The 12,898-nt window shown below is 45.6% G+C and overlaps 1 protein-coding gene across 1 annotated transcript in view; it reads right to left on the reverse strand.

Moving 5' to 3' along the window:
- The window catches only part of WDFY2 (WD repeat and FYVE domain containing 2), a 121,406-nt gene that overhangs the window by 21,215 nt on the left and 87,293 nt on the right, over positions 1–12,898 (reverse strand). The window contains exons 7-9 of the mRNA XM_039499558.1: positions 12,266–12,392; positions 6,210–6,315; positions 1,017–1,118 (exon numbers count right to left, since the gene is read on the reverse strand). Of these exons, the coding sequence (XP_039355492.1) occupies positions 1,017–1,118; positions 6,210–6,315; positions 12,266–12,392 (335 nt within the window). The remainder of the gene's footprint in view (positions 1–1,016; positions 1,119–6,209; positions 6,316–12,265; positions 12,393–12,898) is intronic.

The raw sequence follows: 12,898 nt of genomic DNA on the forward strand, positions 1-12,898 counted from the left end.
ACAAGAATTGCCTGTGTATCATTAGGAGACCACCATCCTTTTATCAGTATTGTACAATTACATTCAGGACACTGGGCGAATCCTTCTGCCTCCTCAAATATGATCTGAGATACGAACACACATGTAAACATACATTCCTGACAGGCAGCTCAATGTGGTCCCTTTTGCCACTTTTTCAGTCTCAACAAAAGGACCAGGAATACCTTCAAGCAAAGCGGAACAGAGTAGGATCTCACACACTGAGCTGGGCTCTGGGATCATGTATTAGGATTATAGGGGACAGCGAGTTTCCCCTCCCTGCTGGCTTTGTAACACTGGAATGCTGCATTGGTTACTGTGGGAGGGCCAGATAATATCTCAGTGTTAAACTGAATGCCTGACATTGCCCATGTAAACACTGTCCATCTAAAGTCAAGTGAGCAGATTCTCCTCAGCTTTTTACCATCCGACCTAATAAAACAGGCCTGGAAATGCCTTTGGCAATGTGACAGTTGCTACCTAACACTGTCCATTTTTCTCACACTGCAAACCGTAGACCAGTTTTGCCAATAACTCTGAGCAGTTGGAACAGCAATTATGGACATTTGCCTTGGAAGGGAAAGCAATGCCCTTTTTAGTACACTATTATACTGGTTCCATTAGACTCTTCAGATGTGAGCTTTGGGCCACGTTTGTTTGTACAGAATCTTCCTGATGATATTAAATAAGATTCACGTCGCTAAACCCACATGCAACTCAAAATTTACCCAAGCCAATGTACAGGGTGCATTTTCTATAGAAATGGATTGCAAAAAGGGCTTCTGTTTGTGAGGGCCAAGATATTCACCCATCACCAGGCCTTTGCCTGCCCACTCCCCATCTCTTGGCACGAGGGTAGCTATATGCCTTTAATCACCAAGCAGCCAACGGAAAAGTTAAACAAGTTCCTATGCATCTGAAAAACGTTAAAATATTTCATTGAACTATCAGGTATATCGTTCTCTTAAATTACTTCATCAATACAAAAGAGAACAAACCTGTCTAAGGCCTATTTTCTTACTGTCCCACATCTGTTTAAAATTCCAGAAGAAAGGCTGGTCACACTTTTGACAGGAGTCACTGTCCAACCACTCCGGTGTCTGTAACACAAAAGGGTTATGATAAATAGGCAGAAAAGCTTCAGGTAGGAATCCAATAGCAGAACAAGCCGTGTGGCTTCTGTTGCAATAAACAAACAGTGTTATGCTGAATTTGTCTAGAAAAACAGTTTTTCAGCCAAAGGTCATTAAACAAAACAAAAACAACAACCCAAACCCACACCAAAGTGTTCCCCGGGATTTATTTTGCTGTGTTCTGAAAGTTCACACAGGAGGAACGTTCCTCACCATAAAGTAGGATTCTATTCTGAAAGAAAGGCCAACATTTGACAAAAACATGGAGCTTAAACTCAGACGCCTGAAATGAACGGTGTGATCCTGAGCACTCTCAACTGGCTCCACTGAGCGTTGCAGGTACTCAGCACTACTAAGATTCAGGCCAGGGCCCCTGCAACTCTCCCTGGACCCACTTGTGGGGGGTCAGCACTACTCAGAATCAGGTCACTCGTTTTTAGGTGCCTAAACACTCAAAGTTTGAAAATTTTGCTCAATCTTTTTAATTGTAATTGGCTTTTCTGAACATCCTGCTGCCAGACTGTTGTGCTTCAAGTCTCATGTGTGGGGATGGCAGGCAGATCCTGAACAAGCCTGAACAAAAAGCAAGTCGGCTCTATCCTGCTTTTACATTTATATACTAAAGCTAGCGTTTATTTTTAGTAAAATCTTGTATTTTCTAACGCAGTTTGATCTAATGCTATGCTTGTCATGCTGTGAGTGAAGTGGGTAAGAATTACTCCTGGGGGAATTCTGCATCATTGCGCAAGGCAGAATTTTGCAGAGATTAATGTTGTGTGCTCAGAATTTCCTCCCCCGCCCCCCAGAAATGGACTGCAGAGATGTTGGCCCCCACTAGGGGCCACTGGGCCCAGCAGAGCTCAGCTCACAAACAGAAGACAAGGCCAGGGGGAGAGGGAGTGGACATGGACTGGAGAGTTGCCTGCAGCTGCAGTTCCCAGTATACCCTGAAGGAAGAAGACAGTATGCAGGGAACTCCACACAAGCCCAGAACCCAGCATCAGTCTGTTTCTCCCTCTGGACCCCTGGGCTCTAGGAGGGTAGGCGCTGTGAGTGACTGGGCCGAGGTGGGTCCCACAGCTGGGCTCTGGGGAGGTAGGGGGTGAGAGTGTCTGGGTCAGGGGGACCCCCGCAGCTGGGCTCTGGGAGGAAAGGTTGTGAGTTTCTGGGCCGAAGGCCCCCCCAGCTGGGCTCTGTGGGGGAGGGGGTAGAGAAACAGGAACCCTATGGGTTGTCATAGGGGTCTCTAACTCTATTCCTGGAGGATTTTTGTGTGTGTATGTATTGTTACAGACAGAGTTGCTGACAGGTATTTTGAAATAAATTACCAAAATAATTGAAACTGACATGATTATGTAGTGTTATTTTGACAAACAAAATTTGCAGAATTTTTAATTTTTTTGGTGCAGAATTCCCCCAGGAGTAAGGAATGGAGAAACCTCAGCAAAGGCTACCCTCAATAGCCTGTAACCCTCACCCAAGCCCCAACATGAGGAATGATGACTTGGGGCTTGGCTACACTTACAAATTTGCAGCGCTGCAGCAGGGTGTGAAAACACACCCTCTGCAGCGCTGCAAATTGCGGCGCTACAAAGCGCCAGTGTAGTCAAAGCCCCAGCGCTGGGAGCCGCGCTCCCAGCGCTGTCTGTTATTCCCCACAGGGAGGTGGAGTACGGACAGCGCTGGGAGAGTTTTCTCCCAGCGCTGGCGCTTTGACTACACTTAGCGCTTCAAAGCGCTGCCGCGGCAGCGCTTTGAAGTTTAAGTGTAGCCATAGCCTGACTCAATTCTCTACTGGGAGAGAAGTCTGGTAAACTAATGCTTCCCCTATCAGGCCCCCTGCTGACAGCAGACAACAGGAAACAACTAAGTGATAACAGCTGTATTGGCAAGGGCCTGAACTCTTGAGGTGCGCTCTTACCTCCTTGCCACTGGTCTGTCTTTGGGAAGCAGGGGCACTACTCTCCAATATGCAGCTTCTCCCCTTGTGTTTCCCTCCATCTATCCTTTGTTTTTCTCCTGCGTCCTCACCAATAGGGCCCCTCCTTGAAGCTACTGCTGCCTGCTACATTCTCTCATCCCCCCTCACCCCCACCCTTTGCAAGGTTGCTCTAATATAAATACACATTAATCCACTTCACACCCATTCCTGACTATTGGGTGTAGAAGAGGATTGTTTAAAAAAAACAATGCATCCCATGAAGTGGGCATTCAACCACAAAAGCTCATGCTCCAATAAGTATGTTAGTCTATAAGGTGCCACAGGACTCTTTGCTGCTTGTTTAAAAAACTGCCTCATTAAGTACACACCCAATTAACTGGAATGGATTCAGAAGGTGCTTGGGTATCAAACATTAAGGATTAAAATGCACAACACTGTGGTTAAATAAGGTTAGATTATGACGGAGTTTAGCAAAAGCAAAAAAGCAAGGTAAGGCTGATGAAATCCTTAAACTTAAGCCTTCACTCCAGCCCCCTACAATGGAACAAGTCCTAAAGGAACTGCAGCTTGCTTTGTTAGGTTAACTCCAAGGCGCAGGGGCTTTAGGGGTAAGTCCCCACTGTCTACTTTTCTAAAAGTAACCAAGTCTTTAATTAGATGTGTGTTCTGAGAAAATAGGGCTTTCATCTACGCACTGAGGAACAACATTTGAAAAAGGTGGATATTGCTTGTGACAGTAACTGCTCAGTAGTAAAATGGAAACCACTTCTATCCTCTTTCAAATGTTCCTTTATGGCCTTTTAAGATTGACAGATAAAATAAGAATCAAAATATAAAATGGCTTAATTCCTCCCTTGTGCGATTCCTGAGACATGGTAGAAATGATAATATCAAAGTGAATACTCTACACAAGAGCCCAAGGCAAAATATGTTATACTAAAATCTTAAGGATTACTGTTTTGGAGTCAATGTAGCAATATATATACTCCCTCCTGACAACAAGAATGAGCCAATATAGACATATCTGTTAACACCTGATGCCAAACACTCATTTAGCTAATCATATTTCTTACCCACTTTTCAACCAACTCCCACACAATAAAGCAGTTTGTTTTATAACAAAGCACTTTTCAATTTTAAAGCTTTGTAGTTGCCTTTGTAAAACATTATTTCTGAATGTTAAAGTTACACCAAAAGGGAAAGGGCAGTTAGTTACCTGTGACTGGAGGCTCTTTGAGATGTGTGGGCCCTATCTGTATTCCACAGATGGGATATACATATGCGCCATGTGCCAAAGTTTAATTTTTTTGCAAGCAGTGTCCCTTGGCCTCCTCACGCTCTGAGCCACGGGCACAAAAGGTGGTGCAGGCCGACACTTCTCCAGTTTCCCATTCTTACCACAGTTCGTTCAATCAATCTGCTACAGAGGGAGCGGAGGATGGGTAGCAAATACAGATAGGGACCACACATGAAGAACCTACAGTCATAGGTAGGTAACCTCCTTCTTCTTCGAGTGATGGTCCCTATGTGTATTCCACATATGGCAGATTAACAAGTAGCAGTCAGACAGGCAATGGGTACAAAAGTGATAGCTTACTGTAGTACAGCAATCTCAGGTGTCATTAGTAACAATAATGGTGAAAAAAATTCCCCACAGAAGAAGTGAGGTTTTTATGTGGGTTGTGTCCCTTTCAAGTGTAGTTCCACACTACAGAATGACTAAAAATGCCATCCTGTAACTCAGATCTACCCACTGTGGGTATCAGTTGTATGACAATACTTTAGTGACTAAGGCCTTGTCTACACTCCAGAAATGGGCCAATTCAGCAGTTAAGTGTAGTTACACCCCATATGGTAGACTCGGCAAACTGAAGTTTGCAAGGATTTATTTATTCAGGATTTACCCCAGTTACAAGGAAGTGCAAAACATGAGCTCAATGAGTGCAAACCCTGCATGTCCTTGTCTACACCTAAGGTTCAGCACCATTGCAGCTACAGAGACTTACAGAACTGAGGCTACTCTCAAGCATACATAAGGCCTTGGCTACACTTGCAAATTTGCAGCACTGCAGCAGGGTGTGAAAACACACCCTCTCCAGCACTGCAAATTGCAGCGCTGCAAAGCGCCAGTGTGGTCAAAGCCCCAGCGCTGGGACCGCGGCTCCCAGCGCTGGGACCGCGGCTCCCAGCGCTGTACGTTATTCCCCACAGGGAGGTGGAGTACAGACAGCGCTGGGAGAGCTCTCTCACAGCGCTGGCGCTTTGACTACACTTAGCGCTTCAAAGCGCTGCTGCGGCAGCGCTTTGAAGTGCAAGTGTAGCCATAGCCTTAGGCACAGAATAAGTTTTTACTACTTTTTATGTTAGCCATAGAGAGCCAATACATTATGAGTATGCAAGGAGGATTCTATTCTCTTAATTGGCAATTATGCATCAAAGCAATTGTTTATCAGTTACACCTGTCCAAAACTATTAGCAGTAGTGGGATTAAACAGTTGTAACCCAGGGCCTAATTTAGTGATTTTTGGCAAAAGGTAGGAAAAAAAAGAAAATGACTCAAATAGCAATCTGAGTTTCCAGAACCATCTGTTTAAAAATCAAACATCCATCCTTTCACTTGTAAACTGACAGCCCTGGATACTAACAGATTTGAGTCACTATCGTTTTTTCCCCCTGTCATTGCTAAAACATTAAATTAGGCCTTTGGTGTAATCCCACTACCTCTAAATTTTGCACAAGTGTAACTGACTGAAATTTAAACAATCATTTGGATGCATAAGAACAGAAATCCTACTTGCACACTTGTAACGGAATCCTATGGAGTTACTGAAAAACAGACAGAACACATCACAATGTCCTCTTCAAAGAGTCACTTTTCAGAGGACTCAGAGCACATGCTATTTAGCAACATACATAAAACACACACCCTGCTACATAACTACCCTGAACCACTAGATCACACACAAAAGCTATACATCTTCACATGTGTAACAACTGGAGCATTCCTAAAACACTAGTTTATTTTCTAACCTTTAAAAATATATCAACTAGATTCAAATTAATTGCTTTAGAAAGGCCCTAGCTTTTTAGAAGATGAACAAGAGATAGATATCTACCTCCTGTCTCTCAACATCCATATTCCAGATAACAATTCCACCATCTGCACCACAAGAGATGAGCTGTCTTGTGTGGGGAGCATAGGAGAGACACTGAACTTTATCGCTGCAAAAGAAACATACATCAGTTAGTTAAAGGTTTAAAGATATGTCCCAAGGCAAAGTAACTGGTTTGCCACATTTTTCTCTCTCGGCTCATTCATGTATAAAATTCACTAGTCCTACAATTCCAATTAGTAGATTATATATTATATACTGTACCATGTGCTCTGAATTTGGTCCACATTGGGTAGTGCACCACTTATTAGAGGAGGATTTAAAACAAGATTAGTTTCCAGACAAAACTATTGCTTTTCCAGTTAGTTAGGTTGGAGATCTTAGCTTCCTTGAAAGCCATGGTTGCATTGTAATTGAATGATCTCTGAGAACATGGTCCCAAATACCTATAACCACTATGGTAAAGTGCTCGCTCTCTCTCAGAACAAATGTGTCAGTTACTGTTAATTTGTTAAATCCCCACATGGTGCCTGTGAATGAGCAATGTAAAACCCAACATTATCTAGCAACTTGAAGAGAAAAATAGTTTTTAAGGTGCTGCTGTGAGCATTCGAATTGAACACTAACAAATGAAAAGAATTTCAAATAGAATAGAACTGATAAGGCTGCCCCAGATCTTCCCAACATTTTGAGATTTAAGTTTTTTAGAAAAATGGACTATTCCTCCTTTTAGTATTCTTTGTAAAACATGAAAAAAGTGTGCTCAGCTCTACAGAAGAGGGAAATATCAAGGCCCAGAAAACTTACGATCTAGGAAACAGGCACAGAAAGACGACACTGAGACCAAGGAGGAAGGAATTACTTGAGCTCACTGTTTTCTTGCACTGGTCTTTTTTGGGGGGGCCTCCAGAAGAAATGGATCTTCAAGAGGGGGGTGGTTTAGTGCACTGAGCCCTGGTCTACACTATAAATTTAGGTCAAATTTAACAGTGTTAGATTGATTTAACCCTGGACCTGTCCACACGATGAAGCCATTTTTGTTGACTTAAAGGGCTCTTAAAATCGATTTCTGTACTCCTCCCTGATGAGGGGATTAGCACTGAAATCAACATTGTCAGGTCAAATTTGGGGTAGTGTGGACATAATTCGACTTTATTGGCCTCTGGGAGCTATCCCAGAGTGCTCCATTGTGACTGCTCTGGACAACACTCTCAACTCAGATGCACTGGCCAGGTAGACACGAAAAAGACCCGGGAACTTTTGAATTTCATTTCCTGCTTGGCCAACATGGAGCGCTGATCAGCACAGGTGACCATGCAGTGCCAAAATCGCAAAAGAGCTCCAGCATGGACCGAACGGGAAGTGCTGGAGCTGATCGCTGTTTGGGGAGACGAATCTGTGCTAACAGAACTCCGCTCCAAAAGACGAAATGCCAAAATATTTGAAAAAAATCTCTAAGGGCACGATGGACAGAGGCTACAACAGGGACCCACAGCAGTGCCGCCTGAAAATTAAAGAGCTCAGGCAAGCCTACCAAAAAGCCAAAGAGGCAAACAGATACTCTGGGTCAGAGCCCCAGACATGCCGCTTCTATGATGAGCTGCATGCAGTTCTAGGGGGGGGCCCACCACTACCCCACCCCTGTCCATAGACACCTGCAAGGGGGGAGTCTCACACAACAGGGATGAGGATTTTGGGGACGAGGAAGATGAGGAGATGGAGGAGGAGGATAGCGCACAGCATGCAAATGGAGAAACCATTCTCCCCGACAGCCAGGAACTGTTTATCACCCTGGAGCCAATACCCTCCCAACCAGGGCTCATGGACCATGAAGCCAGAGAAGGCACCTCTGGTGAGTGTACCTTTGTAAATATAATGCACGGTTTAAAAGCAAGTGTGTTTAATAATTAATTTTCCCTGAAGACTTGGGATGCATTTGTGGCCAGTACAGCACTTCCTTTTAAATGGCCAACCCAACGGGTGCTTGGTATGGGAAAGGAGGGTGCTGCTGTTTGAAACCATTGCCACATGTTACGACAGCTGAAGAAGCCAAAAGACTGTGGCTTACCATGCCTGCCTGCAAGCCGAATTCTGTTGCCCGGCCCTGCGTGTGTTATCTCTCACACCAAATCGGCAGGCCCTCAATATAAGAGGCAAAATGCGACCTTGTACCGAAAGCACATGTGCTACGTAATGTTAACAGCTTGGTTCACCGTGAAAGAGCCTATCCATTGTTCTCTAAAATGTGTCTTTAAGAATACTCTTTTTCCCCCTGCAACTGCAAATGTTTCAATGCTCCCCCCATCATCTCTGTCCCTGAGGTTAGTGCAGATAAGAAGGTGAAAAAAACCGCACGTGCGATGAAATGTTCTCTGAGCTCATACAGTCCTCCTGCACTGAAAGAGCTCAGCAGAATGCATGGAGGCAAATAATGTCAGAGTCCAGGAAAGCAGAAAATGAATGCGAGGACAGGAGGGACGAGCGAGATGAGAGGTAGTGGCAGCGCAATGAGAGGAGACAGGATGCAATGCTGAGGCTACTGTGGGGATCAAACCGATGTGCTCCGGCATCTGGTTGAGCTGCAGGAAATGCAGCAGGAGCACAGACTGCCGTGGCAGCCCCTGCCCTCCTCCTCAAGTTCCATAGCCTCCTCACCCAGATGCCCAAGAACGCGGGGGGAGAGGAGTGGGGCTCCAGCCACCTAACCACTCCACCCCAGAGGGCTGCCCAAGCAACAGAAGGCTGGCATTCAATACGTTTTAAAGTGCAGTGTGGCCTTGTCCTTCCCTCCTACCCTCATCCACCACCCCATCCAGTGCTCCCCTCCTCACCCATCCCTCCTGGGCTACGTTGGCAGTTATCCCCCTATTTGTGTGATGAATTAATAAAGAATGCATGATTTTGCAACAATATTGATTTTATTGCCGCTGCAAGAGCGGATCGAAGGGGGGAGGGCAGTTGGCCTACAGGGAGGTAGTGAACCAAGGGGGCAGGTTTTCATCAAGGAGAAACAAAACAGAACTGACATACCGAAGCCTGGCTAGACATTAAACTGGTTTTCAAAGCTTCTCTGATGCGCAGCGCTTCCTGGTGTGCTCTTCTAATCACCTGGTGTCTGGCTGTGCGTAATCAGCGGCCAGGCGATTTGCCTCAACCTCCCACCCCGCCATAAACGTCTCCCCCTTACTCTCACAGATATTGTGGAGCACACAGCAAGTGGCAATAACAATGGGGACACTGGTTTCGCTGAGGTCTAACCGAGTCAGTAAACTGTGCCAGCGCCCTTTCAAACATCCAAATGCACATTCTACCACCATTCTGCACTTGCTCAGCCTATAGTTGAACAGCTCCTGACTACTGTCCAGGCTGCCTGTGTATGGCTTCATGGGCCATGGTATTAAAGGGTAGGCTGGGTCCCCAAGGATAATTATAGGCATTTCAATGTCCCAAACAGTTATTTTCTGGTCTGGGAAGTAAGTCCCTTCCTGCAGTTGTTCAAACAGACCAGAGTTCCTGAAGATGCAAGCGTCATGTACCTTTCTCGACTATTCCATATTGACGTCGGTGAAACGTCCCTTGTGATCCACCAGTGCTTGCAGCACCATTGAAAAGTACCCAAGCAGTTTATGTACTGGCTGCCAAGGTGGTCCAGTCCCCAGATAGACAGAATGCATATCCCTATCACTCCACCATAATTAGGGAATCCCATTGCAGCAAAGCCATTCACTATGAGTTGCACATTTCCCAGAATCACTACCCTTGATAGCAGCAGCTCAGTGATTGCTTTGGCTACTTGGATCACAGCAGCCCCCATAGTAGATTTACCCACTCCAAATTGATTCCCGACTGACCAGTAGCTGTCCGGCGTTGCAAGCTTCCAGAGAGCTATTGCCACTCGCTTCTCAGCTGTGAGGGCTGCTCTCATCTTGGTATTCTTGCAGGGGTATTCAGGGCAGGGGAAAGCAAATCAAAGTTCCATGAAAGTGCCCTTACGCATGCAAAAGTTTCACAGCCACTTGAAATCATCCCAGACCTGCAACACTATGCAGTCCCACCAGTCTGTGCTTGTTTCCCTGGCCCAGAATCCACGTTCCACGGTATGAACATGTCCCATTACCACTATGATGTCCGAATTGCCAGGGTCTGTGCTTTGAGAGAAGTCTGTGTCCATGTCCTCATCACTATCATGATCATGCTGTCATCGCTTCCTCGCCTGCTTTTGCAGGTTCTGGGTCTGCACATACTGCAGGATAATGCGCAAGGTGTTTATAATGCTCACAACAGCAGCGGTGAGCTGAGAAGGCTCCATGCTTGCCGTGGTATGGCATCTGCGGGAGAGCAGGAAAGCAGAGTTGCTGCGGAATCGGTAGATGACGGATGCCACAAGAATAGATATTTACACTGAACAACTAGAGGACCTGCGAGGTGGATTCATGGCACCAGGAGAGCAGAGTTGCAGCGGAAATGGTGCCGGATGACGGTAAGCACCACACACATTTCCCGAGAATCCGGGAGCCCATGACAGACAACATGGAGAAATTTGCTGTTGAGGCAGTATCAGCATCAGAAGCAGTGTATGATGATGATGGTTTGCAGTCCTACTGCACCGTCTGCTGCCAGCAGCACCCAGGATACAATAGCGGCGGTGTCAGTGAGCTGAGCTGAGCAGGCTGCATGCTTGCCGTGGTATTGCGTCTGTGCAGAAAAAAGGCGTGAAACGACTGTCTGCCATTGCTTTCATGGAGGGAGGGGCGACTGATGACATGTACCCAAAACCACCCACGACAATGTTTTTGCCCCATCAGGCACTGGGAGCTTAACCCAGAATTCCAATGGGCGGCGGAGACTGCGGGAACTGTGCAATAGCTACCCACAGTGCACTGCTCTGTAAGTCGATGCTAGCCATGGTAGTGAGGACTCACTCCACTGACAATGCGCTTAGTGTGGACATATGCAGTCGATTGTATAAAATCGATTTCTAAAACTAGACATCTATAAAATCGACCTAATTTCGAAGTGTAGACATACCCTGAGATTAGGTCAGAACCTTCACCCCACACTTTGGCACCAGCACTGCTTGACACCAAGCCAGGCGCATACTGAGAAGTGCTTTAGTACTGGTCCATTATCTTGTATATGGATGTTCCTCTATGTAGCAATGCTTTTAGAAGGCAATCTGGAACAGTGCCACACTACTGTGTATCTATGACTTGCCGACTCAAAGGCAGCACTGTGTGAAAATGCTGTCTTTACTGTGGTTCTATCTAATGCAATGCATTACATCACTGAACCAGCATGTTCTCCAACACTGTCATGCTGCAAATAAGATACAGAGGTTTGCCTGCACGTTAGATGCTGTGACGCTACATCAATGAGCCACAGCAGGGCACGCAGCAGTAGGCTTTAATATAAATAGACATCAAGATTGAGTGTTTCAGTGAGGAAGTCCCACACATGCTCTGCTGGAGTGGTACAGAACCACAAAATCAAGGCAGCCCAACCAGCCAAGGAGAAAGTGCCTTTGAACAGTCAGTCTGCACAGTCACAGTAATTCAATGGCTGGAAAAGCACACGTGTGAAATTAGTCTTTAATATTGTGTTAGACCAAAAGTACCAAGTCATCCCCTCCTCTCTAGGTCTATTAAGTCTGGTTCGTACCTCTAGCGTATTCCCCTTTACAACAGCAGGAGCCAACTGCCTTGCTCAGTTGCTGATGCTTAGGAACACACATTTAACACGTTGACAAATGATGGCTAATTAGACAGAGCACCTTGGGTACAGCCTGGATTCTACATACATTCACATTTAAAAAATACTTGGTTAGCATGGAGTTAAAGTGGCTGGTACTCTAAATCTTGTGCTCCTTCAAGGGGTGGGTGAAGATAGAACCCGATGGGGAATACAACCTCTCATTAAATGTAGTTAATATTGGTAATATACAAAGATACAGGAAGTCACACACAAATCCCATGCACAGACATAAGAATATACTCCTTGGTTCTGCTTCATTTGGTTTTTCTCCCCTAAACCCAGGAGGAGGAAAAACTCTTCAAACGTACTTGTGTCCTTGTAATTCAATGGCTGTTCCTTTTCTTCCTCCTATGTCCCACATAATAATGGAATGATCTGAACTGCCTGAGAACAAAACTCGCTGCACTGGGTCCCAACAAAGAGCAGTGACACCACCTAAAACAGGAGACAGTACAGTTATTTCATTACAACTGAAAGTGGAAGGGAAGAATGTAATCAAAAGTGAGTCTCAACTTAAAGAGATGTGACTTAAGTTTAAACACATCCAACACACCCTCCATGTGCACCACCACACTGCAGACTTCCCATCTGAAAGGTCTGGCACAGAATGAGCCCCACTGAAAAGCCTAGGAAACCAGAACCAAATTCTAATCCTGCGTTTCTGTTGGTGCAGAGCCCGGTCCCAGCTCTGTAACTCATGCAGACTGAGCCCAGTGAATCCTGGGATAGGAAGTTACCTCATGAGTGGTCAAAGAGCTGCTATGTGGACACCCATGTCCACACCCTGCAGGCAGAGTTTGTGATTAACAGTGGAGACACTGGGGAGTAATGAGGCGATGCCACCACAAAAATTGCAGATGAGAACTGAGCAGCCTTGCCTCAAAGCTAGTAAGTCATTGGGTTGTCAAAACACTTCAAACCAGTCAGCTGGTGCTGAGGAT

This window comes from Mauremys reevesii, linkage group 1 (genome assembly GCF_016161935.1).
Source record: "Mauremys reevesii isolate NIE-2019 linkage group 1, ASM1616193v1, whole genome shotgun sequence".
NCBI classification, from domain to species: domain Eukaryota; kingdom Metazoa; phylum Chordata; order Testudines; family Geoemydidae; genus Mauremys; species Mauremys reevesii.